At 36.5% G+C, this 27,695-nt stretch overlaps 1 protein-coding gene across 13 annotated transcripts in view; it reads right to left on the bottom strand.

Moving 5' to 3' along the window:
- Positions 1-27,695, bottom strand: part of PAM (peptidylglycine alpha-amidating monooxygenase) — a 285,194-nt gene that overhangs the window by 141,848 nt on the left and 115,651 nt on the right. For all 13 annotated transcript variants that reach the window (XM_028493105.2, XM_024120931.3, XM_024120939.3 and 10 more), the window contains 2 exons: positions 15,280-15,721; positions 14,209-14,329 (listed from right to left, as the gene is read on the bottom strand). In XM_028493105.2, the coding sequence (XP_028348906.1) occupies positions 14,209-14,329; positions 15,280-15,365 (207 nt within the window). In that variant the 5' untranslated portion in view covers positions 15,366-15,721. The remainder of the gene's footprint in view (positions 1-14,208; positions 14,330-15,279; positions 15,722-27,695) is intronic.

The raw sequence follows: 27,695 nt of genomic DNA, 5'->3' as shown, positions 1-27,695 counted from the left end.
GTCTCCTTATGCCTAAGAGCTGTGGGCTTCTAGACCCAAGCTTACTGTGGTGATTAAATAAAACTCTAGGCAGAAGATTGAACAGTATATACCTCTGGCAGAGTCAAAGAATTCACGTTGAGCAAGATAAATTTTTTACTCTCAACTCTGAGTTATTCAGGGCAGGAACTTAATTTCCTCACCCCTGAGCACAGTTTTCTCCATTTTGTATTATGGAGCAGTTATGACTGCAGAAAAACCATACAGAGACTATTTGTTAACTTCTAAACTTGTTTGACCTCACTACAGTCACCTCTTTAATACTTGCATTTACCCAGACTACCAATCTATCTTCTTTCTTACATCTACTGTGTCTACCTTCAAAGTCTGAGGCAAGGGTCTTCCCTGGTGGCACAGTGGTTAAGAATCCGCCTGCCAATGCAGGGGACACGGGTTTGATCCCCAGTCCGGAAAGATTCCACATGCCATGCAGCAACTAAGTCCGTGCACCACAACTATTGAACCCAACACAGCAATAAATAAATAAATAAATAAATAAAAAGTCTGAGGCAAGTAGATGAAACCACAACAGTAAAATATCTGTGAATACTACCTCAGCATTTATGAAAAATACATTAAGGAGATGAAGTTAATATTTTAACATGTCCAATATAGGAAAGCTAAATATTATAACTAAAAGCATCAATTGTAGAAATAGTAAACAGAGAATCTTCATCTTCATAGCAAAATGATCACTCAGCTGGAAGCAAATGATTTAACCATAGTTCAGTACAGCTTACCACAAAATGAAAATTTTTTATTTCCACAAATAGTGAAGACTGAAATATTTTAGTGGTATTTTTCTGCCTGTATTTAATTTGATGTCACTTTTGTTAAGAGTTTGTTGTTCTGTTTTGGATTCTATTTCCAAATTAAAACATTTAAAAATAATCTATTATAAAGCGTTAGCTTTTTCAGTCTTACATAAAATTACTAAATAAGTGTGTTAAGGTGTTAACTGTATGAACCTCTGAGATCTATGAAAGGAAATATTCTAACCTCGCAGAAACATCATTTGCCCTTTATAAATTGATGTTGCCATGGTAAATGTTTTCATTTAATACTGGATTAGCTGAGGTGGGAGGATGACACGGTGTATAGCAGCAATGTACTCCCTATATTTATATACTTTCCTCTTCAAAAATGCTCTAAGGTTTGTTGGATGGGGCGACTTCTGCATGCTAAGACAGAGCCATGCCTTTAGTGTGTACATCAGATTTGTCCCTTTATACAAGATTGAGTAGATTACATTATCTGTGAAAGGCAATCGGTGCCTGGAAAGAGTGTGTTCTGCACTTTTGCTTAAAGAATGCAACATTCATGTGGAATGGCTCCAAATACTCCTCTTAAATAGGGTTATTGAAATATTAATTCAGACTACATAAATCCAGAAATAAGTGAAACCAAGAGGATTTTTCTGGTGGCTAATAAGTGCAAAGAGAATCACTTTTGTTGCCAGTGTGGAAGGATATGCATGGTTGCCTTCCACAAATATCTTCAGACCGACTATAATAGAAGAATGACCCCCCTACAAATCTGGCTTTATTTGTTTCTAAATGTGTACCAAATTTCCTAAATTCTTTCATTAACCAGGCTCTCTTAATAGCACTGTTGCAAAGCAGAAGAATAGGAATTAAAAATTTATCAATTAGAGGCATTGCGTGGAAAACCCCTCTAGAGATTTCTAGAACATTAGGGGTTTATATCAGGAAGGTAGAAGATCCTTTTTGTTGGTATTCTTTTTGTTAGTGATACTGTTTATTTCTTTCTTTGTTAATTTTATCAATTATAAAATAATAGATGATTTTTTAAAATGATAAAACAACTTGGATATATACTAAAAGTCTGTTGTCATCCTCCTTCATTGCTGCCTCTCCAAGGGAACCAGCATTTACAGTTTAAAGTGCCTCTTTCCAACTTCCTCCATGCTTGTACAAAAATGTATATCCAAACAGACACACATATATAGAAATTTTGTTATTATTTATTTTTATTAAGATGGGGTCACACTCTGCACATGACTCCAGTTTGCTTCTCTCACTTAACACACAACAGTACTTCTAAGGCAAGGTACACAGACCTATCTTAGTTTTTCACTCGTTGCATAATATTTTATAGAATGATCTCCCACAATTTTAAAGAAATGAATATTTTTACTTTAAAAGATAATTCCAGATAACTTTATTAAAAAGCTTGTGGCAATGTATCCTCCACCAACAATTTATGAGCCTGCCCATGTCTTTTCATCCTTAAAAGCTCTATTATAGCTCTTTTTAATTTTTTTTTGCCGTGTTAATGGGTTAAGAAATATATATCTTATTTTTTCTTTAGTTTTAATTTTTATGATTATTAACAGGGTTGAACTTTTTTCCATTCTGTTAATTTAACATTAATATCCTTCATTTTCTTTTCTTTTAGGTTGCTTGTCTTCTCAGTAGTCTGTGTGACCTCTTTTTATATTTGGCATATTAGCCTTTTTTCTGTCATATATGTTTTTTTACTCATTCTCAGTCTATTCTTAGTTAAATAACTCTTATCTTTAAAAGTGTGTGTGTGTGTGTGTGTGTGTGTGTGTGTGTGTGTGTATGTAATCCTTTTACCTTTCTAGTTTCTTCTATAGTTAGTGGTCTGTTCAGTTTTTTAAAGACCTTTTTAGGTCAATTTGGATAGCTAAGTATTTTCTAGAAAATCACCATTTCCTCAAGATTATAAAAGTTACCAACAGATGGGACTTTCCTGGTGGTGCAGTGGTTAAGAATCCACCTGCCAAGGCAGGGGACACAGGTTTGATCACTGGTCCGGGAAGATCCCACATGCCGCGGAGCAACTAAGCCCACGAGCCACAACTACTGAAGACTGCACACCTAGAGCCCGGGCTACACAACAAGAGAAGCCACCGCAATAAGATGTCCATGCCCCGCAACGAAGAGTAGCCCCTGCTCACTGCAACTAGAGAAAGCCCACACACAGCAACAAAGACCCAATGCAGCCAAAAATGAATAAATAAATAAATTTATTTTTAAAAAAATTTACCAACAGAGGTGCACATAATGGTATCTAAAATGTTTTCTTTACACCTTCTAATAATAATGTATAATTTTTGCTCTTTTTAATCTTTAGTTAGGCTTGCCATGAGCTTATCAATTTTAATGGATATTCAAAGAAATGATTTCTTATTTCGTTTATATTATTATTTGACCTATTTTATAAATTTCAGCTTTTATCTTTATTAATTCTTCCTTTTCACTGATTTGATTGCTATCCTCCTCATTTTTAAGTTGAATTATCTATATAATTTTACTTTCATTCTACTTTTTCATTATAAAAGAATTTAAGGCTATCAGTTTTTCTCTGAGTACTGCTTTAGCTGGGTCTCATGGGTTTTGTTATAAAGTATTTGCCTTGCCGTTACTCTCTAGATAATTTAAAATTTCAGTTTTTATTTTTCTCCTTGTTTCATGGGTTGTATAGAAGAATGGTCCTTAATTTCTAAGCAGCAAAGTTTTCCATGTCATCTCTTAATAGTCTATTTCTAGTTTTATTGGATTATCATCAGAGGGTAAGAGCTATAAAACTCTAATTATTGTAGTAAGCTGAAGTTTCTTAATGTCTAGCTATGTGATTTTTAAAAAATATTTTATATACATTCAAAAATGTATATTCTCTTTCTAAAATGTAAAATTTTATGTCTACATATATATTAAATTACATTTACTGTATGTTAAAAATATTAAATTATTCTGTTGATTGAAATATTCAAGTTCTTTACACATTTCCTTTTTGGAGTCTATTTGATATACCAAATATCCCTCTATAATTGTATTATAACCAACTTCACCCTGAATTTTTGTTTTACATGTTTCACAGTGATGGTTTTGGTGCCTAAAGGTATATAACTGTTCTCTTAGTAAACTGTACCTACCGGATACTCTTAAAGACAAAATGGTAAAAGTTGAGGTTCTGATTATGTCATCTGGTTATAGCACTATTTCTAGAATGGTGCCCTTTATAGAGATTCTATATTGCTTCTGTTTTATGTTTTGTTTTTTTGGCTGCGAGGCATGTGGGATCTCAGCTCCCAACCACGGATCAAACCCACACCCCCTGCTTTGGAAGGCAAAGTCTTAACCATTGGACCACCAGGGAAGCCCCTTTACAGGGATTCGAAATGTTTGTTTCCAAATCTCTCTCTCTATCCATGAACTACATTCTTCAAATCCTACTGCCTCCACAAAGATTTTCCTAATGAAGAAAGAGAGAAATGCAGTTGAATCTGCTTGTATAATGTGCTTTAGAAAATTATGATTGTGGTCCTGACCAAAGTATTGTTGCAATCACCCTCTTCATGCTCAACTTGATCCTTTCTAATTCTTTATTTCAACTATTCTAAGGTATTTATAATACCTTGGTGCCTTGCATTAGTTACTTGATAACATGCCTTAACTCATCCATTGTAATGTACTTTAGGACAAAAATAATAATAACTAATTATTTCCTGAGTGGTACTGGGCTTTACACATATTAACTCCCTTAACTACAATCCTATCAGGTAAGAACTATTATTATCCCCATTTTACAGATAAGTAAACTGAAGCTCATTAACGGTTAAATATCTTGCCTAAGATCTTGCAGCCAGCAAGTTGCAGAACTAGAGTTCTGATTTGTCTTTTCCTCATAATGACTTATAACAGAAATAAGGGATGAGAGACAAAGGAGTAGAAAAAGACTGCAGGAAAAATGAAGAACTTTGGAGGTCGCTAAAAAGTCTTTGGTTTTAAACGTGAGGGGTATGAAAAGTTCTTAAAGGGTATTTGTAGAAGGGTGATGTGATCTGATTTCTGTTTTAACAGGATCCCTGTGGCTGCAGTATAGAGCACAGACTCTAGGGATATAAGAGTGCAAGGCGGATCAGTTGGGAGAGCTATTGTAATAATCCAGGAAAGAGGATGGTGCATAGGCCAGAGTGGGAAAGATGGCTGTGGTGACAAAGGGCTGGATTCTGGATACATTTGGAAGGTAGAACCAATAAAATTTTCTGGCATATCATTTATGGGGTGTGAGAAAGAAGAGCCAAGAAAGACGCCAGTCTATTTGGCCTAGAGAAACTATAACACAGGAATTGTCATTTAACGAGATGGAGAAGTATGAAATACAATATTTCAAATGAGAACTCTTGTTTATGACCATTTACTTATGAAAACTGAATAGGTAACTAAGGAACAAAGACCATAGTGCTATTAACCATACATTGGTATTTTTATTCTCTATGTTCTATAAGTCAGAAGACACAGTTCATGACATGTCAAAGGTTAAGTCCATTTATTAGCCTAAATGGCATATGCAGTGGTTTCGATCAGGGATCAAGAAACAACAGCCCATGGGTGGCTGCCTGTTTTAGTAAGTAAAGTTTTTTATTGGAACATAGCCAAGCTATTCATTTCCATATTGTCTACGGCTGCTTTCTAACTACAGCAGTTACAACTGGGACCTTATGGCTGACTGGCAAGTCAAAAATATTTACTATCTGACACTTCAAGAAATAATTTTCTAATCTCTGGCTTAGATTTAGACAGGAATAATTCAAAATTGTGTTAAAATAAACTGAATTAGGTTGATTGCAATGTGTCTTTTAACAGCCAGGTGATCAGGAATATTTTATCAGAATTCAGATTAGTAGCATTTCTTTCTGGATAGACATTAGAAAATATTTTTTAAAAGTTATTGAACAATTTAGGATGGAGCCAATAATTTATATTTTGTCTTTTTAACTAAAGGAAGCTTTTATTTTACAATATATGTGTAATTTTAAAAATGTCTATAATAATAACATTTTCTGGGAAACACATAGGCCATTAATAGATTGGCAGCACAGAATTATGAAATAAGCATGCATCTCAGATTCAAATAAATCTGTATTTAAATCCTTGTTCTTCAATTTACTGGCTATTTGGCTATGGATTTATAGCTTATTTAATCTCCCTTAGTTTCAATTTCTCATACAAAAAAATTGGAATGATAGTACCTTGAACACAAAGTTTTTATGAGAATTAATGAGCCAGTGCTTGTAAAGTGCTTAATACAGTAGCGTGACATAATGAGCACTGAATAAATGTTTTCTCCTTTAAAAAATTTACCAGAAAAAAAGAAAACAAAAAGGACTCTAAATCTTATTCAGGTGATCATAAGGGGGTCTCTTACACTGTAGTTACTTTTTCTAATATCCTCTTTAGGTATCATGTTAATTCAAAAATATCAAACATTAATTGAAAATAAAAGTCTCCTTTCTATTTCTCACTTTTAATAAAGAAAGGAAAAAATGGTCGATGTATATTTGCAGCTCTGAACTCAGATATATGACATGTTTAGATTATTCTCACAGTGGCAAACATTGTTAATAGTTCAACCATATGCTCCCTAAGTGGACATTAAATAGGTTTTAGTAAAAATAAACGTGAAGCATCATAATTTAAACTTAACAATTAGCAATGAACTACATGAGACTTTAATTTGCCATTTACAAGATCCATTTAACATTTTTGTATTCTATTTATTTGTATAGTTGAGCCTTGCTGTTAAAACAAGGGGTGAATTATACAAATAAATACAACTTAAGAATTTGATGTGTAGCATCCTAAATGATACCAATCCTTAACGTTCGAAAGAGAAAGTGGAAAAAACAATTTAATGTGACGCAGCTAAGTAAACAGAAAAGGGCCTGGTAACCGTCCTTTCTAATAATCACAAAATTCTCTTTGCTATTAGCTTCTCCATTGGTAAAATAGATAATATTACATCCTCAGTTTGGGGAAGGGAAAGGGTATAGCATTTTAATCTCTTTTGTTGCTCTTTTTCCAAATCTTGGAATTTTATACACTTTGCCTAAGTCTTCCTAAATAAAAAGCAAATACTAGTCCAGAATTTGGATATTTCTTGATTTCCCTTCTTCAATAACAAGATCACCATGCTCTTTCTATTTTTTCATAAAGGGAGAAAAAACTAAGAACAGAGGAAAAAGAAACACTAAAAGCCGTAAGTCATGTTCATTTTAAGACAATGACTTAATGGAACCAGTTTTCACTCATAGTCTATTTTTTCCTGCAACAGAAACGCACTGGTGCAGGACTCCCTACTGGAGCCACCACTTCTGTCTTTCACACTCTTGGCCTCACAATTCTTAATATTTTCCAGACAGCTTCTCGCAGTCAAATCCCATTAGCCATGTTTGTTCAAGTGAACAGATTGAATCAGAAGAGGTGTAGGGGCAGACAGGCCAGAGGACTAGAGAAGGTAAGAAGGAACTGATTGCTAATCACACAGAGGTGGTCAGGGAATCCACGGGGGTTGCAAGTTCAAGCTCTGGAGTCAGGTGGGGATAGCCCCTGGCATTTCCAAGCAATCACCCAGCTGCTTTAGGAAGAGCTCGGATCCATTCTCTACAATGAGTATAACAGATAACCTACGGCTGATGCCCAGAAGGCTGAGGTTAATTTTCTTCTTTTGTGCAATAAGGCTTAAGCGGAAAGTCAAGCTGGCCTGTGAGGGGAAATGGAGAAATGATAGTGTGGGGTGTCTCCCTTCCTTTAATTTTTGTGTCCAAAAGAAAAAAGAGGTTTTATTTTTTTTTTAATGAAAATATTATTACATACTAATAACTAGAGAGGAGACAAGTAAATTACAAACCCCGAAGAACTGAAAATTATTCCAGTAAAGCCTCACTTTTCTGGGCTCCTTTCTAATTTTGTCCTGAATTTTAAACACTAACTAGGGACACTTTTTTTTTTCCCCATAATGATTGAATTAAAAATATATAGATTTGGGACTTCCCTGGCGGCACAGTGGTTGGGAGTCCGCCTGCCAGTGCAGGGGACAAGGGTTCGATCCCTGGTCTGGGAAGATCCCACATGCTGCAGAGGAACTAAGCCCGTGCGCCACTACTGAGCCTGTGCTCTAGAGCCCACGAGCCACAACTGCTGAGCCTGGGTGCCGCGACTGCTGAGGCCCGCGTGCCTGGAGCCTGTGCTCCACAACAGAAGAGGCCACCACAGTGAGAAGCCCACACACCGCAGCGAAGAGTAGCCCCCGCTCGCCACAACTACAGAAAGCCCATGTGCAGCAATGAAGACCCAACGCAACCAAAAATAAATAAAATTGATTCTTAAAAAAATTATATATATATATATATATATATATATTTAACATGTTATAATATCACCCAAATCAGCCATAAGGCAAACTTCTGTATAACTAAGTGATTTTACATGAAAAAGTTTAATCAGCATTCTGAACATAAAATGAAAGCACCACAACAATTCTGCATTTACCCTGTATTACCTCTTTGATAAGCATATATCCTGAGGAAATGCTGTTTATAAGTGATGTTATGATAATAGCTTGATATTGTAAAACTGATTTCTTAAACTAGTGCAGTAAGAAAAGCCTGTGAAAGCTGGGTTCTCATTATGTGGTTGTACATGCCTTGTGGAGGTAAGCGGACTTTCTTCCTTCTTCTGTTAGAAAATGAAAAAGTTAAAATATATTAGTAAACATTTTCTAATGGTTCTTCATTGGGGAGAAAAAAGCAAAGGAACACATCGTGGGAAGCTCTTGAGAAAATTTTGTAGGGAGTATTTTGTTCATTCTGGTTTTATTTCAACGACTACATTCTTTCACCATTATTTTAAAATAAGTGACAACTTAAGGCTCTAATTTCAAGTTTTTCAACTTGTTGCTCTGGGGTGTCTGATCTTTAAACTCAGAATTGTTCTATTTTCTTTCATTCCTGGTGATAGATATTTGTGCTTAGGAACACAGAGGAAGACCGCTTTCTGATTTTAAAGCATGATCTGTGACTCTTCAAAAGATAAATAAAGAATGAGACCATAATTTTCAAGAGGTTCAGAAAGGAAACAGTGTATTCCTTCATAGTTCTCAAATCGCTCCCATAATAAGGGAGGAAAATGGCAGCCTAACACAGCCTAATGGAAAGAAATTCAATTATTACATGGTTTTAAGTTATTAGGTTCAAGAGAAAATATTTAATTTTTGTAAAATTATATTTTTTACAAATTAGTTTACAGTTGTGAATCCTTAAACCAAGACTTCAGAGGACCTATGTGGCACAAATAACAATTAAATAAAATGCTATGTAAACACAGGATTTGAAAGGGCTTGCACTAGATAAGAGTAATTTTTTAATAAGGTCAATGTACAAAGTTCTCAGCAAAGTGAGGCAATCTAGGCTGATTTCAAATAAATATAGAAAAAAATGAAGGTTTCATACTTATGAAATTCCTTTTGATAACTTCTTTTCTAGGCATAAAAGATATATAAGAACTTTGAGAAGAACATACATCCATTCTCAGTGTTCATTCTCTGATCATAAGGGCTATTTTTAATGGAAATTACTTAAGAATAAGCACACTGAAAGATTTACTTCCTTGCTTACTTTCCCCAGGTTTCTTTTACCCTGGTTCATACTTCCTATTTTTCTTCGTTGGCCACCTTTCCTCTCCTTATTATGATGTCTTACCTTCTCCATGAAGTAATTACTGAAAGTAAAGGGCTGGTAATTTCTTTCTCATCTTAAGGCTCTTTCACATTTCCCTCAACACACAAAATAACAATGAATTAATATTTTGTAAGAACTTAGCACATACAGGGCAACTGAACAATGCCACTGGTATTACCTTGCTCAGTCCTCAGAAGAACCCTGGGTACATACTATTATTATTCTGTCTACATATAAAGGAGCAGGACCAGCTAGTTAAGAAAATTCCTGAGTTGACACTACAAGAGCTGGGACAAAAATGCTGCCAGCCTGGTTGCAAAACCTACATTCTAGCCCACTAGATTTGGCTGATATTGAGACGATATACTTTATGTAAAATCACTGTAATTATGTCTTATTTATTTTATTTTATAATCAAACCCCCATGGGATAGTTAACACATCAAATTGATGATAGCACCTTACAATGACCATGAGCTGGCAGTTTATCAAATTATTTTGTTTGGGGCTTCCCTGGTGGCGCAGTGGTTGAGAATCCGCCTGCTGATGCAGGGGACACGGGTTCATGCCCCGGTCCGGGAAGATCCCACATGCCGCGGAGCAGCTGGGCCCATGAGCCATGGTTACTGAGCCTGTGCATCTGGAGCCTGTGCCCCGCAACGGGAGAGGCCACAACAGTGAGAGGCCCGTGTACCACAAAAAAAAAAAAAAAAAAAAAAAAAATTATTTTCTTTGTTGATATGAGAACTGGTGATAGCAAAAATCCACAGGGGCCCTTGGTTAGAAAGAAAATCAAATGAGGAAGAAAAAGTGCTAAAAGAAAGAGTCTCAAAATATCACCACTTCAAGGCTCTGGATTTGAAGCCAGTGCCATCAGACACCAGATTCTACTTACTTTACCTCTATTCTAGGCTACTTAAAAGCTGCTTGCTCTTCTCCCTAATCTTCCCAAAGCTTGAAAATCACTGATTAACAAGAAATTTATTAAAGAGGATGGAAATTATTTTTTTTAATTTCAAGTCAGAAGACAAAGAGTGAGCTCACTTTGAATATAAAATTGACATTGCAATAGATAATAAACTACTTTCCCTAGGCTCTCCGAAGCTGGTTTAATGGGAGCAATTTTTTAAAAGGCTGCTTTGAAGTCTATGGTATGGCTGAATGGACTGCGTCTCAGAGGTCTGACATGACTGGATATTCTTTGGTAAGACACCAATCTAGATCTGTATTCCATCAACAAAATTAGTTAGTTATACTATCTGAATTATAGCTAAGGTTCTTTCCACCTCTACTCTACATCTGCTTGTTTCGCTATCCAAGCCTACCTAACAATCTCAAGTTCCCCGAGGAAAACACTTAAATCAGATTCACTGATGCATCATTCGTTATTGCCAAAACTTAGGATTTACTTTATGAAAAAAAAATCTCTTGAGTGACTATATCTCTTTAACCAACTTGGTCTGCCTCAATTAACAACTCAAGTTCTGGGTCCTCAGTTCCTTCTTTCCTTAACCTTTGTTGCTCTTCTTGATCTGCCATTAAAAAAATACATTTTAACTTCTCAAGGCCCTTCCTTGTTTCTATGCTTTCCTTATATGATTTTTTCTTATATGATTTTTTAAATGTTCTGGTCTTCATATTATAGTTATTCTTGATTTCTTTTTCCTCTTTTTTAGTTGTTCTTTATCATTTTCTCCATGTTTTTTGGCCAACTGTTCTTATTCCCTTCCACCGTTTATTTCTGTCCTCTAATAGTTGTTCTTTCTTTCTTTCCTTGCCTTCTTAGCTCCTTTCCTCTTAAGGATCTATATTAAACTTAGTTTCATCTGCATTTTAAGAAAAGAATACTTTCTTCACCAAAAGTATTCACACTATCACAGCTCTGGATCTTCCTCACTAAGAACACAGAGTTTAGGAGGAAAGGGTTTCTGTATCCATCTCTTCCTGGGTACACTCAACAGGAGTATAATTACCACTTCTCATGAAGGTTTATTAGGTATATGACCTATATGTCAGCCAGATCAAGTCAATAAATACTCGTGGCATATGGTCAATAGAAAGTGGTAGGGAAAGTGGAAGAAACATTCAACAACCAGTTCTGAGCTGACAAGACAGGACAAGGGAATCACTTACCCAGTTGGGCAGTTTCAGTTGCAAGTCAGAGAAAACCCAACTTAGTCTGGTTGAAACAAGGAAGGCTAACAAAAAGGAAAACTGCCTAAGTAGCAACGTCAGCAAGAACCTCTATTCTTTCAGTCTTTCTGCATTGCCGTCTATGGTATTAGTTTTGTTCTAGACATGGCTCCTCTCATGAACTCAGCAGACCCTAGGACTACATGCCCTTTGCTCACATGCAACAAAAACATGCGTTCCCAGCAAAAGATTTGATCGGACTGGTCTAGGTCACACGCCTTCTTCTCAACCAGTCACTGTGGAAGGAGAAGTGGAATGCAGTGATTTGCTAATCCTAGTCTATGTACTCCACCTCTGGATCCTGGGTAGACAGCTCCAGGAACCACACGGTTTCAGAGAAGCAGCAATGAGGAACTGTATTCTGGGAAGGCAACCAGCAAATGTTCACTGCATGAGGCAAAGCTGAACGCAGCTAGTGCAAAATAACAAGCTGTAATTTACTTATTAATATATGTTCTTTCTTCCACAGAGTTATTTTGCTAATCATAAGATTACAAAAAAATGAGTTAACACATTTTACTGTATGAAAATAGAGTTCCTTTTCATTCTTTTTTTTTTTTTTTTTTGTTTTGCGGTACACGGGCCTCTCACTGTTGTGGTCTCTACCGTTGCGGAGCACAGGCTCCGGACACGCAGGCTCAGCGGCCATGGCTCATGGGCCCAGTGGCTCCGCGGCATGTGGGATCTTCCCGGACCGGGGCACGAACCCGTGTCCCCTGCATCGGCAGGCGGACTCTCAACCACTGCGCCACCGGGGAAGCCCCCTTTTCATTCTTTTATAATCAATTCCTTTAGGACTCTTTCTGAGAATGTTCACCCCAACACAGTTACCTATTATTATTATTATTAAATAATTTAAATGTTTTTACTGTAAAATAATGAGAAGAAGAAACACAATAATAACAAACTACAACAGATGATTATTTGAGAAAATAATGATATTCTTGTAGGAAAAGAGTGCTTAAAGACTAATTAGTGAATTTTTTTTTTTTTAATATTATTTGGTTGTGCCGGGTCTTAGTTGCAACAGGCAGGCTCCTTAGTTGTGGCATGCAAACTCTTAGTTGCGGCATGCATGTGGGATCTAGTTCCCTGACCAGGGATCAAGCCCAGGCCCCCTGTACCACCAGGGAAGTCCCATGAATATTTTTAAAAAGTAATATAACGCCACTTTAAACAAATATACAGGAAAAATCACTTTTAAAAGTGAGAAGAGAAAGAAGAATCACATTCATAAGTGAGCAACTATCATTGTTCTCTCCTATTCCCAATCTCATTATATCTCTTTTTACTAAGTACTAAATAACGACCTTATAAAATTAAAGGCCAGGACACTAATAACTAAACATACAGAAAATTAATTTGCCTGGTCATTTGTGGATGGGCAGGGGTGAGGAGGTAAGGGCCAATTTGACAACAGTAGTTATTTATAGATACTTAGACCATACACGGGTATTGTATTCAAATAAATGCATGTCAATTCTTAGTCCTTCAAAAAGACCACGGGTATTTTCTTAGAGCTTCCCAAATGTCAGTTTCAAAAGAATTCTCCCCAATACCTAGAATACCTTTATTTTCTCAGTACTTTAAAATAGAAGAAAGAAAAGAAAAATAGAATGTTATCTGCAACAATGAGTCATCAGCCACTGCAGCTCTACAACACCCAGGTCTTCCCCTGTCTCTGCAGCCCTTCAAAAGAGGAAGACTATCTTTTAATGACGCACATAAATCCCTGCACTGCCTGGCTGAAAAGCATAATTAATTCTGGCCTTTTTATGCTTAATGAAACACCTTGCTCACATGACAGCAGTAGGTTTGAGCTTCTTGTGTATACCTAAAATAGGGAAAGCCCTAGCAACAACCCAGTTCTATTCAAAATGCTGTGTAAGTCACAGTGGTATGAATTCTGCTACTACTTCAAAATATATCTCTATGACAAGCAAATCACGCTAAAGAAAACTCACAATCAACCACCTGCATGAACAGTTTTTTTTAAACTTTTAAAAGTGTGGAATGTTTTATTTTTCGAATTCTTGGCAGTAAACACATGCTTTTATTTCTCAACTTGTGGCTGTGACAGAAGGGTATTTAAACAACCTAATCTCTTAGATGCAGCTGCTCAATATCATTTCCCTTTATTAGAATAATTTTTCATATTTTAATATACACTTACATGCTGCATTACTAAGGCTATTACTCCACTGAGAATTTCAAAACAAATTTTCAAGGTTACATTTCAAAACACAAATAATATGGGTAAACTTTTTAGAAAGAAATTTAACTGAAAGATTTACCTTAAAAAATTTACTCCTTTTTATAATATTCAATTATTCTAGCCCTATTTGAGGAGTCTTGAAAGGAAATGCCTACTTTTCAAACACGTTACTACTGCTGTAAATGCAGTTTCTTTGCTTTAATTATAGATTGTATACAGAACATGTGAATAATGAAATACAGAATTCCTCTCACCTGTTTGGGTGTAACCCCAGGCATGCGAATATCCAATGCAAAATCTGATGAATCAACGGGAATTACTGGTCTGGTGGTACCAAGACATTCATTAGAAAATGATCTGGTAGTTTCTTTAAACCTGAAAAAAGAAGACAATTTCAATATCCTTGAACATAATGGTATCTTACCTGGACGTGAGAAAGGGAAAAAAAAAGGAATTCTATAAATTTAAAGATTGTTGATTTAGACCCAATGAAAAGATGTAATAACCACATAACATTCTATAATATTCTCAGAACTGCATTGTATAGTTCAAGAGCAATATATACCCAACTTGAGAGAAAAATATAATCAAAGCAACCTAGCAGCCTACATTTAAAACTTAATTCAATAAAAATTTGTCAAATATACATTTGTTTCTAATGAAAATACAGTATAAATAAATTATAATTATCACAGGCCTGTCAATCCTCTAATGGTAGAAATATTAACTACAAGCCAGTAAGTGACTATTTTATGAATGTCCAGTATTACTAGTCAGCAACAAAAAACCAACAGTAATATTGCTAGGAGGTGGAGTTTTATGGGGGTGGGGGGAAGACTGTGATGTGAATTACAAATGTACAGGTGCATAAATATTTAACATGGTAATTATGAGGAGCGTGTATACAGCTCATTGTTTTCTCGTGAGCTATTACAGTCCATGATCTGCTTCCCCCCACCAGTTACCTACCTTTATATTTTATTTCTCGGGCTGTTGTAAACAAGAAGGCATTCAAGTCTAAACGACTATATTGTAGCTTCTGAAATATCTCCCCAAGGAGGGAGTGATTAGTATTGGAAATCGCAACTTCTAAGTGGAGTTTTGAAAGCCAGTGCAGCTTGGCTACAAAACAGTGGGCTTTTTCTGCAAGGGGGACTTTTACAAGAAGTTACTGTGCTAAAATTCCAAGTGATTTCAGCAAAGTTAATCAACCATATATATTTCTCCAACACTTCGGTTCATCAGTGATTACATTTTTCAGGAGCATGCACAGAAACCATCCAAACAACATTTCGCCTGTTTAAAAACAAAAAACAAACACCCACCTCTTAAAGACAGAAAGTGGGCTTCTGAAACCCAAACAGCTGCTTTGAAAAACGAGGAGAACTAGCAGGCTACAAAAGCCAGCCATGGCCACGCCGCTCCGGCCCCGCCGGGAGGACCCGGCAGCGCCTCGCTGGGCGGGGGCCGGCGGTCGGGCAGCTGCGCCGCCAGCAGCCGCTACTTCATGGCCGGGGAGCGGCGGGCGTCCGGCGACGGCCACACACCATCTGCCTGTGAGAGCTGCGAGGTGTCTGGATCAAGAGCCGCAGGCAGAACCCCGTGGGAAGGCGGTACTTTTGTAGGGTCCGCAAGCGGAAGCTCTCCTCCCTTCAGAGCTGCTTTCTGCCCTGGTGCTGGGGCTAGACGTGAGTGTTCCTTATCACTCGGGGATGACAGGGACTGTGAGGGATATCACACGAACCCGCGTCAGTCATCATTCAGAACCTGCAAAAATAGAAGCAGATAATGGATGACTAACACGTTACAGCATTTGTGCTCAGCAAATCCCAGCTGAGGTTCTTCAATACATTAGTAGTTTCACAAGCTTGAGCCCAAGCCTGGTGAAAATGCTGGTCTGTTGATCTCCCTCACCCAAGACCAGCCCCCAAGATTTCAAAAACCCCCATAGCCCCTGTTCTGCCTTTTCCTCTTTCCTCCTCCCTCACACCCACTCTCTCCTTTTCTCTTCTACTTCTTTCCCCCTTTTACCTCACATCCACCCCAGGCTCCGGATTTCTTCTCCTTACTTCCTATGTCACTCCCTTCTATTATCAAAAATGCACTTAATACCTCTGCTGAATGTAAACAAAGATACTCACACAAATGATAGGCTAAGGCACAAGAAAAGGAAAAAAAGAAACTAAGGCACAGACAAAGCACTTGGATACAACAGTAATCAGAAAGAACAAGACTTTGAGAACAAATGCATGTTTACATATATGCATCACAGAGCTATAGATCCAAGAAGAAAGATACCCTCTGCCAAGAATGATCACCACAGAAGTAATCGCCGAAGTTCTCAGAATTAATTTAAAACAAATCAAAAATCTATAGCTAACACAATATATGAAATGTAAGCACCTACTAAAAAATCCTGCATCTAATATACAAAGTAATAATTCCTTACTTATAAGGCATGCCTCCCAAAAGATATTCTTTCCTGAATAAGGTTTGGAGACTTACAATGCAATGCAATTAGAAGCAGTAAGGAGAATCTCAGCTGGCTCCCACATGAATTTTATATACAAAGGATATGATCAAAACCTTTACATTAATATAAATGACAGGCCATACGGAACAAATGCAACATCTCAACATTCTGTCAAGAGGACTCAACTAGGCCAAATTTTTAACTATGTGTGTTTAGACTTTTGTTCTGAATATATTTCAGACTATGCATAAAGTATGTACATTTTAGCAAGGTATTATTTTAAAATGTATCATTCACAATATAAAAATACATTCAAAGGAAAAGATGTCTTAAAGTTCTGTTTTAATCACTAATTATAAACATGATTTGGTGAATCACAAATAAATCCATTGGCCAGATGAATAACAGTAAGAAGCAAAAATCAGTAAGATCATTAGAAGTGCTCCACAATAATAAGTTAGCCTCTAAATCATCCTCTGGAAATCACAAGATACTGAAGCTAATCTAAACAAAACAAAACAAACAAAAAATCAAACAAATACTAAGCTAAAACAAACAAAAAAGCGTGACCTAAACTTTAAATCAGAAGAGTTCATGGTCATTGCTTTCTAGAAGAAACATACCTTACACCAAATATAAATAAAACATGACTGAATATCCAACCTATCCAAGGATGCTTGAGGCTCACCAGCAACCAAGGACCACAGTTAATTTACACAAGCAATGACATTTTAAAAGACTGATGATATTTGTTTGAACTTTCTCTTTGGCTTGCTATGTGAGCTTTCAGAACAAAAGCCTTTAGCTTTGTCTGAATCCTGTGGGTAAAGGAAAGAACTTATGGGGGAAGAGGAACAACTGGCCTGAAGGCTATGCTATTGCTTTTGTTTACAACAAAATATAATCCTGTAAAATGACAATGCTTAACATTCCCTGAAGTTCTTCTTTTTCTTTAAATATATGTGAAGAAGGGATTATATTTTATTATTTCATGCAGAACAGGATTCAAGGACAGTCCTTCTTCTAGTTGGCAGGGAGATTTGGTATTACACAAACACTTGAAAACAAATTTAGTATTAAAATTCTCTAACAGGAACACATCCTTAAGTACTAGTCTTTGAAAAAAATTCCACTTATCCCTCTGATTGATTTTATTACCTTTGATGTCCCTGAACCGCCCACTAAAAGAAAAGGGAACTGAAGTTGTGGGTAAAAGCAAAGTTGCTATTTGCAGCCATGAACAGAACAAAAGGTCTTATAGAAATGAAAGCTAATTATGCTTTTTGGTTCTTGATGCCTTGTAAACTAAAGACAAAATACAAATCATCATATGAAAAAAATCATGTCTAATCATTTCATTTGTTATTTTACAATGACTGATAATTGTGGAATATATGTGTGTGTGTATGTATGTTTGTGTATATATATATATATATAAAATATTCAAATCTTAGTATTCTTGTTCAGGATAAAAAAATTCAACATTTTTCCTTGAGATAATTCAAAAAAACAAACTTAATTTCATATTTTGTACAAAATATTATAATATATTTTGGAATTTTATAAAATGAATAAAAGTAAAAGAGAATGTAGTCTATTAAGTCTATTAATGTAGTCTATTAAGATCCTCATCTTCTCACAAGTAATATAAGGTATGTTTAGAATGTACTATTCCTGTGAGAGTACTATAAAAGGGACTATAAAAGGGAATTTTGAGGAAGGAAAGATTATTTCAATCTTCAAGAGGAGGGTAAGAAAAAAGAGAAAGGTACAGCAGCCTTCAGTGGAAGAGGTGGTTCTGAGCAAGAGCTTGAGTGCGGTTGGGTTTCCGCTGTGAGAGACGGAGAGTGTGTATTCAGAGTGCAGGGCACGGGAGCCCAAATGGGGAGCAGAGGATGTTTGAAAAACGAGTAATAAAGGTTCTGCCTCCTAGACTCAAGCTGCAGACCCAGATTTACTATTTTATTTGTAATACAAAGCAAATACTCTGTTTACACATTATAAATAAATTCTTAGTAAGAATGATGTATAGTTTATACCTGTACAAATATTAATTCCAGGAGCAGTACTATTATGTATTAAGTACAGCCTAGTACAGAGGACCATAAAACTCACTTGGCTTTTACAAAGTGAGCAGTCCATTCTTTTCCATTTTTATTTGAAAAAAGAAAAAAACCCAAAAAGATAGTTTTAATTTGTAATTGATCAAAGAGTCAAATAAATATATTGGCCATTCACTTATTGATTTATTTATCAACAAGAAAGAACCATTATAACATTGAGGCTGACAGCTTGTAAACTGATGAAAAACTTCCTGGCCTCCTGGATCCACCGTTAACTAGCCCTGTGAAACTGGTCAAGTACTTAGCCTCTTTGCCTCAATTTCCTCAACTGCAAAATGGAAATAATCCTACCACCTATCTCATAGGCTTGTTAAAAGCAATAAATGAATTCATATCCTTAGAACAATGCCAGACACATAATAAATGTTTGCTATGACTGTTGCTGCAACAAATATTTACTGAATGCCTAGGACTATCTTAATGTTGGGAATGGTGATAATCAAGACAGATAAAGTTTCCACTCTTATGGAGATTACTTTCCAGTGGGGGAAAAAAACAAATGAAAATAATGAACAAATTATTGATTTCATTTTCTTTCAAGGAGATTTTATGTGGTTTCCTACAATGACTTATGATTAAACTGATTAAAGGATGCATATCCATTCACTTAGAAATTCAACTCTAGGAATTTATTCTTGGGCAAAAATAGAACAAGGGCACAAACATGTTTATGAGGATATTTACTAACATTGTTTATAATAACAGATAACTGGATGTTTATAATAGCAAAGAACTGGAATCAATTTAAATGCCATCAATAAGAGATTGGTAAAATTTGGGGGGTGGTACCATACATCCCTTAAAAAAGGACACGTGGGTCTATTTTTATAGGCGAGGTCATGTTCCATGACACATTGTTTTCTTTTTACATAATTTTAAAAAATATTTAAACAATCTCAAACTTGTAGAAATGTTGCAAGTACAGTACAAAAAACTTTTTTTTTCTTTAACCATTTGAGAGTAACCAATTGCTGACCTGATGTCTCATCACCCCTGAATTCTTTAGTGTGTAATTCCTGAAGTATATCTACTATATAACCACAATACAATCATCAAAATAAAAATAATCACATTGACACATTACTACCATCTAATCCTCAGTCTCCAAACTTTGCCAGCTGTCCCAATAGTATCCCTTATAGCAAAAGAATCAAGTTCAGAATGGACAATTGCATGTAAAGTTGTCAAGTCTCTATTTAGTTTCCTTCACTCCAGGACAGTTTCTGTCTTTAACTTTTATGCCCTTGACTCTATTGAAGATTGCAGGCCAGTTATTTTGCAGAATGCCTCTCAATTAGTGTTTGTTTTCTGCTTATTAGGACTAGATTCAGGTTGTGCATCTCTGGCAGGAATATCACAGAAGTGACGCTGTGTTCTTTTCACTGCCTCTATATTAGTTGCCCATAGCTGCATATCAAATTACTCCAAAACTTAATAGTTGAAAACAATAAACATTCTCTTGCATAGTTTCTGTGCATCGGGTAAAGAAGTAGCTTAGCTGGGTGATTCTCTCATGAGGTTTCAAGCAAGATGTTGGCAATGGCTGCAGTCATCTGAAGGCTTGACTGGGGCTGGAGAATTTGCTTGCATGATGGCTCACTCATAAGGCTGGCAAGTTAGTGCTGGCTGTTGGCAAAAACAACATCTCCTCACTATGTGGCCCTCTCTCTAGGGCTGCTTGAGTGTCTTTACAACATGGCAGCTGGCTTCTCCCAAAGTAAGCAATATTTTTTGGGACTAAGCATCAAAAGTCACATACCATCACTTCTATAATATGCTATCCATTACACAAGTCAGCCAAACTCAGCATGGATGAAGACTACCCCAGGGCATGAATACTAGGAGATGAGAAGCTGGCTACCACAGCATCTTATTAGGTGGCCTGCAATTTTGATTTGTCCCACTACTGAGGATGTTAACTTTGATCATATAATTAAGGTGACATCTTCCAGGCTTTTCCACAGTAAAGTTACCATTTTTCCATTTTTAATTAATATTTTTGGTGGAGAGGTTATTTATTGACTTATAAATATTCCATTTCTCATCAAACTTTCATTTTATTCATTTATTTATTATATCATAATGGACACAAAGTTTCTTATTTTATTCAGTGGGTTTTATTCTGTTACTAACTTAATTTACTTCACTTACTTTGATGCTCAAATTATCTCAGTTGTGACTCCTTTAAGCTAGCATTTGTGTCCTTTTGACATGTCCCATCATCCTTTGAGCACTTCCTTGCTTTTTGTGACCTCTCTCATCTGGGCTCAAAACCCTCCACCAGGCCTTGCTTTTTGTGTTTTTCATTCCACTTGGCCTTTGCTTACACCTTACACTGGGCTGCCTACACACATGGATGCCCTCCTCACCCTGCTTGGGCCATGACATCCCATGCCAGGCCACCCGTCCTGAATGCCTACCTTGCTCTGCCCCACATAACAGCTCTAGGACTGAATTTTTCAGGAAGAGAAAAGAAAGACATTAACTTTAAAAAATCAAATTATAGAACAGTATACACATGTATTTAAAATTCTGAAGTAATATAACTCAATTAGATTTCCAATGGTCTTCAATGGGAATAGGTTAAAAAAAAACAACAACAGAGTGGGGGGATGTTCACTGTCCATTTACATGCTTTTGCAGTCTTTTAACTTTCACAAGCTTATATTACTTTTGTAACCAGAAGAAAATAGGGATATTTATACACATACATATTTGTATTTAAAATACTGAATGTGATTCCACAGATTTCAATTTATGTGTTAATTACTGAGTTTAGGTTGTGTTTTGAACTATAACTAACTCTCCTTCTTTTCCTTGGCAAGAACTTTACAAACTAAATTTTATGGTAGTTATAGCTGTAATGCAGAGTTCCTCAAGCTCAGCACTAGCAATATTTTGAGCTGAATAATTCTCTGTTGCAGAGGACTGTCTTGTTCCTTACAAGATGTCTAGCAGCATCTGTGGACTCTACCCACTAGATTCCAGTTGCACTCCCTGCAGTGTGATAACCAAAAATGTCTCCAGACATTGCCAAATATCTTCTAGAAGGTCAAATCAAAAATCGCCCTTGTTGAAAACCACTGTTGTAATAGGGTTCATTAAGGTAAAGCTTAATTTAAATAAAATGATATAATTACACCTGAATCATTGTAAATCAATTATACTTCAATTTTTTTAGGTGATATAATTCCTTCAAATACATATAATGAGATATAAATGGATTTTTTTGTTTTTTTATAAATTTATTTTTATTTATATTATTTATTTTTTTGGCTGCGTTGGGTCTTCATTGCTGCATGCGGGCTTCAGTAGTTGTGCCTCGTGTGCTCTACAGCGCAGGCTCAGTAGTTGTGGTGCACGGGCATAGTTGCTCCATGGCATGTGAGATCTTCCCAGACCAGGTCTCGAACCTGTGTCCCCTGCATTGGCAGGCTGCGCCACCAGGGAAGTCTCTATAGATTGATTTTTAAAAGTGCTTGCAGGGACTTCCCTGGTGGCACAGTGGTTGAGAATCCACCTGCCAAGGCAGGGGACACGGGTTCGAGCCATGGTCCGGGAAGATCCCACATGCCACGTAGCAACTAAGCCCGTGCGCCACAACTACTGAGCCTGCGCTCTAGAGCCCGCTCACCACAACTACTGATCCCACGTGCCACAACTACTGAAGCCCACACACCTAGAGCCTGTGCTCCGCAACAAGAGAAACCACTGCAATGAGAAGCCCGCGCACTGCAATGAAGAGTAGCCCCTGCTCGCCACAACTAGAGAAAGCACCTGTGCATCAACAAAGACCCAACGCAACCAAAAAAATAAATAAAATTTAAAAATATATTCCACATTAAAAATAAATAAATAAATAAATGAATAAAAAGTGCTTGCAAATATGGAACTTCTAAAGAATGGGAAAAGAATATTTGTAACAGCAAGTAACATTTATTGACATATGCCAGATGTTGACCTTATGCATTATTATCTCACTGAATTCTTATGACTTTTAAGTACCAGTTATTATTCCCATTTTATAGATAACAGATCTAAAGCTTAGGAAAATTAGTTAACTTGCTCTGGTTACACAACAGTAGAGTAGGGATTTAAATCCTGGCTTGCAGCCTCCAGAATCTATCCTCTTAACTCATATTCTTCAACATAAAACAAACTCTCTACATTCTTAGGGGATGTTTTCTTCTAGTTCAACAAAAAGCAAGTCCTCTGAATATCATTGTATTGTGAAGTAACAACAGCCGACGTTATCGAGCAATTACTATATGCCAGGCACTGTACTAATAAGCACTATATATAGATTAGCGCATCTGAATCCTTACAGCAACTCTATGAAATTTGTACCATTATCATTCCCACTTTACTGAATTGAAAACTGGACACACAGAGTATTGGTAACTTGCCCACGGAACACAGCCAAAATATAAACACAGGCAATCTGATGTCACAGTTAAATCCCTCACCTACTCAGCTATAAATGTAACCTAGTCTCTTTTTTCATTCATATATTATTAGGAAGCATTAACATTTCCTCTACAACCTTACAAACATAACTCATTTAGCTAACTCAGAAAGAACAAATTGAAGATCTATGACAAGGGTCTAAATCTAGTCCCCAAAGTAGATTTTGTTTGGCTTGCAAGAATTTTTCCTAACTCTTCCCTTGAATTTGAATTCTGAATAAACATTTCAAACTGAAAAGATTTCACATAAAAAGTGTCTCTTGAAGAGTTGTAAAAAATCTGGCATCACTGGACCCATATCTCCACATGGGAACAATTAGTCCCCTCTGCTCCCTATGTATTCCCAGATCCTGAGGCCAAGGGTACTTGTTTTAACTGACACTCAACACCGAGGTGCAGTTTTGTCTGTCCAGTTGTTTTGTTGTCGTTTTTTACATCTGGCCAGTTTTTCTCATTAACATTACTAGCTATAGGCTAAAGTCATTTGTGCTGTGACCCCAGAGGTGCACCCTTTCTTTACGTAAGAAGGTAAACTTCACCCTACACGTAGCATAGCGTTTGTCACACTCAGATATACTAAGTTGCTACTTCTTTTCTTTCCTTTTCTCTTCTTTCCTTTCCTTTCCTTTTCTTCCTTTCTTTGTTTATTAAGTCTCTCTTTTAGCAAGGCACACGAAATTGAATGGCATTTTCTGCACGTGGGTTTGTTTGGGATTCATCTCTTCTAACAGGTAGTCAATTTGAAGTATTCTTCCCTTGTAAGTCAAAATTGGCTGGGTACCTATTAGAATATATAATGTTAAACAATCTCAGGGGTACCATTCACCATATGATTCTACTGCAGTAAGAACTTGCCATCGGTAACAAATTTTATTTATTTATTTTTTTGGTTGCCATGATCCGTACCAGATGGCCTTTAAATATGTCCATTAGTCATCAAATTGCTCAGTCCTGTAAATATTTCTGTGGGGGAAAAAACAAGAGACATTATTCTTAATTAAGTTTCTCAACTTTGACTAATTCAAATGTTACTTCATAACACATGAATCTAAATTCAGTGCTAGCATATTTTAATGTAAGATAAAACAGATCCCTGTGTTCCAATCAGCACACATCCTTTCGTTCTAAGGATGCACTGGAAGTTCTCAAGAGACTAGTGCACTGCACAGGGGAGCATTAACCGTTACTGATGATGTCAGAGAGGTAGAACGGCTCCTTTGCATGTGACTCATTTGCCCACCAGTATCTTTTTTATTTATAAAGGTGACGAAGAATTCAGTTTCATAAGTAGAGCACAAAACACTTCTGCAGCTATAGCTGCCTTGTCCTTTAAATATTCTTGTTGAGTTGGGGGCGCAGGCCATGAGCCTGGTCCTGCAGTCATTTAGCAAGGTGGGGGATTTCTGTCCTAACTCATGGAGCAAGTCAGAGATGAGGGCCTGAACTTATAGGCTATCTCCATAATATGCCAATTCAAAAATTAATAAACTCTCTTCTTCCTCTTCAGTGAAGTTTTTGAGGAACTGGTTTGAAACTAATATCCAAGACTTGACTAAATTTCAATAGTCTGTTTTTTTTTTAATAAAGTATGAATCACTGGCTGATTTAAGTACTGAAAGATCATTCCATTACCTTTATAATGCTTCCTTTGTGGGTCTGTGCATTACTATTTTCTGCTATTTTCAAGAGGAAGTTGTTATTGAATGAAGGATGGAAGGGTGCCACATTTAAGAGCAAATATTCAGTGCCAGGCACTGGGCTTGGATGGATGTGGTCAGAAGGCGGGGATCTGCCTTTCCTTCCATCTTTCTTGCAACTAATCAACATATTTTTTAATGAGATGTCCTCTTTTGTAGGGATTTTTTTTTCCTGTTTATGCTTCCACATCCTTAGGCAGAGTTATTCCCGAAGCATTTCAATACATATTTTGTTAAATGCCTCCCTATGACTTCAGAGGCAGGAGTTATTAACTGCACATGAACGTGGCTCAGATCCAGAACATGCAGTTACAAAATAAATATCCTCTTTCTTGATAAGTAAAATCTACAGGAAATGTCTAGATTTTCACTCCAAAATTACACTGAACTTTATCTTTTGTGTCGTGTGTTGTTCACATAGAAGCATTTTCTCCCATAGCAGAATCAAATTTTCAAGTGATTCTTATGTTTTCCATTTCAAATGTTCAAATACTTACAGTAAAATGCCCATAAACATACCCCTTGCTATAATAAAAGTTTTGGTATCCTTGTCTTTAAGCCTCTCAGCTGTATAATTATAGTACTTAAAGTGGAATCTACAATCATATAATGTTATTGTATAATTGAAAAACTTATGGGAAATTTTCCTAAAGATCATGAAAGAATGTTAAAACATTCTCTCATTTATATAATTCTGTTCAACTGAGTTTACAGTAACCTAGAGGGCTTCTATAAAATATACACTATACACTGCCCCCTCAATCCATCTCAACTATATAATTTGAAAGCCATTAACAAAAGAAACACAGTTGCTTAAAAACATTTTAATGTTTTTTATTTTGGGGTATACAAGCTATACTCAAATACAGCTTAATCATAACAAGACTATTTGAATTTTTAAATATGCAATTCAGCATTGAAAGAAGTACAATGTACTGAGTAGCTTACATTCAAATATTTTAACTTCTCATCTACAATAATAACAGTTTTCTTTGATCAGTGTCCCCAAACTCCCCATGAACTATCAATTCAGAGCTTCATAATCTTCTTCTGGCTCAAAAGGATCAAAGCATTCTTATGTTTGCTAGAAGTCTTTGATACTGCTGCACAAACAGGTGGTGAATTTATTTCATAGTTATTAAACTGTTTCTTCCTGTCTTGAGCTTAGGAAGAAATGGTTTATTTTAACAAGGTGCTTAAAGACTGGCTTTCCCTTCCCCAGTTTTTAATCTTCTCTACAAGGTTTCCCACAGTGATGTGCACTACACCCTGGAAATGAAATAAGAGCTGAAAAAAAGATGAGGGCCATGATCCTCTGGGTGTGAGAGAACACAATGGATGCCGTCCCCATCGTATCACTCCAAGGAAGTGACGCCCAAGCATGCCCAGTAGATCTTGCTCACCTTCTATCTCCATTACTGAAGTTATATGACCTAACCTTGAGTTTTATCATTTAAAAAAGTTGAATTTTTGGGCTTCCCTGGTGGCGCAGTGGTTGCGCGTCCGCCTGCCAATGCAGGGGAACCGGGTTCGTGCCCCGGTCTGGGAAGATCCCACATGCCGCGGAGCGGCTGGGCCCGTAAGCCATGGCCTCTGGGCCTGCGCGTCCGGAGCCTGTGCTCCGCAACGGGAGAGGCCACAGCAGAGGGAGGCCCGCATACCACAAAAAAAAAAAAAAAAAAAAAAAAAAAAAAAAAAGTTGAATTTTTAATAACAATTATCATTGAAGAGTTAGGGGGAAAAAAGCATTGAAACCCCCAAATTTAAACACTCTTTCTAACATTAAAAGTGAGAGCAAAAACAGTAATTCTATACATGATACAAAGGATCATGAGATTACTACAAGCAACTATATGCCAATAAAATAGACAACCTGGAAGAAACAGACAAATTCTTAGAAAAGCACAAGCTTCCAAGACTGAACCAGGAAGAAAGAGAAAATATAAAGAGACCAATCACAAGCACTGAAATTGAAACTGGGATTAAAAATCTTCCAACAAACAAAAGCCCAGGACTAGATGGCTTCACAGGCGACTTCTATCAAACATTTAGAGAAGAGCTAACACCTATCCTTCTCAGACTCTTCCAAAATATAGCAGAGAGAGGAACACTCCCAAACTCATTTTACGAGGCCACCATCACCCTAATACCAAAACCAGACAAAGACGTCACACAAAAAGAAAACAACAAGCCAATATCACTGATGAACATAGATGGAAAAATCCTCAACAAAATACTAGCAAACAGAATCCAACAGCACATTAAAAGGATCATACACCATGATCAAGTGGGGTTTATCCCAGGAATGCAAGGATTCTTCAATATATGCAAAACAATCAACGTGATACACCATAACAACAAACTGAAGGAGAAAAACCATATGATCATCTCAATAGATGCAGAGAAAGCTTTTGACAAAATTCAACACCCATTTATGATAAAAACCCTGCAGAAAGTAGGCATAGAGGGAACTTTCCTCAACATAATAAAGGCCATATATGACAAACCCACAGCCAGCATTGTTCTCAATGGTGAAAAACTGAAACCATTTCCACTAAGATCAGGAACAAGACAAGGTTGCCCACTCTCACCACTCTTATTCAACATAGTTTTGGAAGTTCTAGCCACAGCAATCAGAGAAGAAAAAGAAATAAAAGGAATCCAAATGGGAAAAGAAGAGGTAAAACTGTCACTGTTTGCAGATGACATGATACTATACATAGAGAATTCTAAAGATGCCACTAGAAAACTACTAGAAATAATCAATGAATTTGGTAGAGTAGCGGGACACAAAATTAACGCACAGAAATCTCTTGCATTCCTATACACTAATGATGAAAAATCTGAAAGAGAAATTAAGGAAACACTCCCATTTACCACTGCAACAAAAAGAATAAAATACCTAGGAACAAACCTACCTAAGGAGACAAAAGACCTGTATGCAGAAAACTATAAGACACTGATGAAAGAAATTAAAGATGA

The sequence above is a fragment of the Physeter macrocephalus genome, chromosome 8 (assembly GCF_002837175.3).
Source record: "Physeter macrocephalus isolate SW-GA chromosome 8, ASM283717v5, whole genome shotgun sequence".
Classification (NCBI taxonomy): domain Eukaryota; kingdom Metazoa; phylum Chordata; class Mammalia; order Artiodactyla; family Physeteridae; genus Physeter; species Physeter macrocephalus.
The sequence above is the reverse complement of the archived record's forward strand: the minus strand, read 5'-3'. Positions and strand labels throughout refer to the sequence as shown.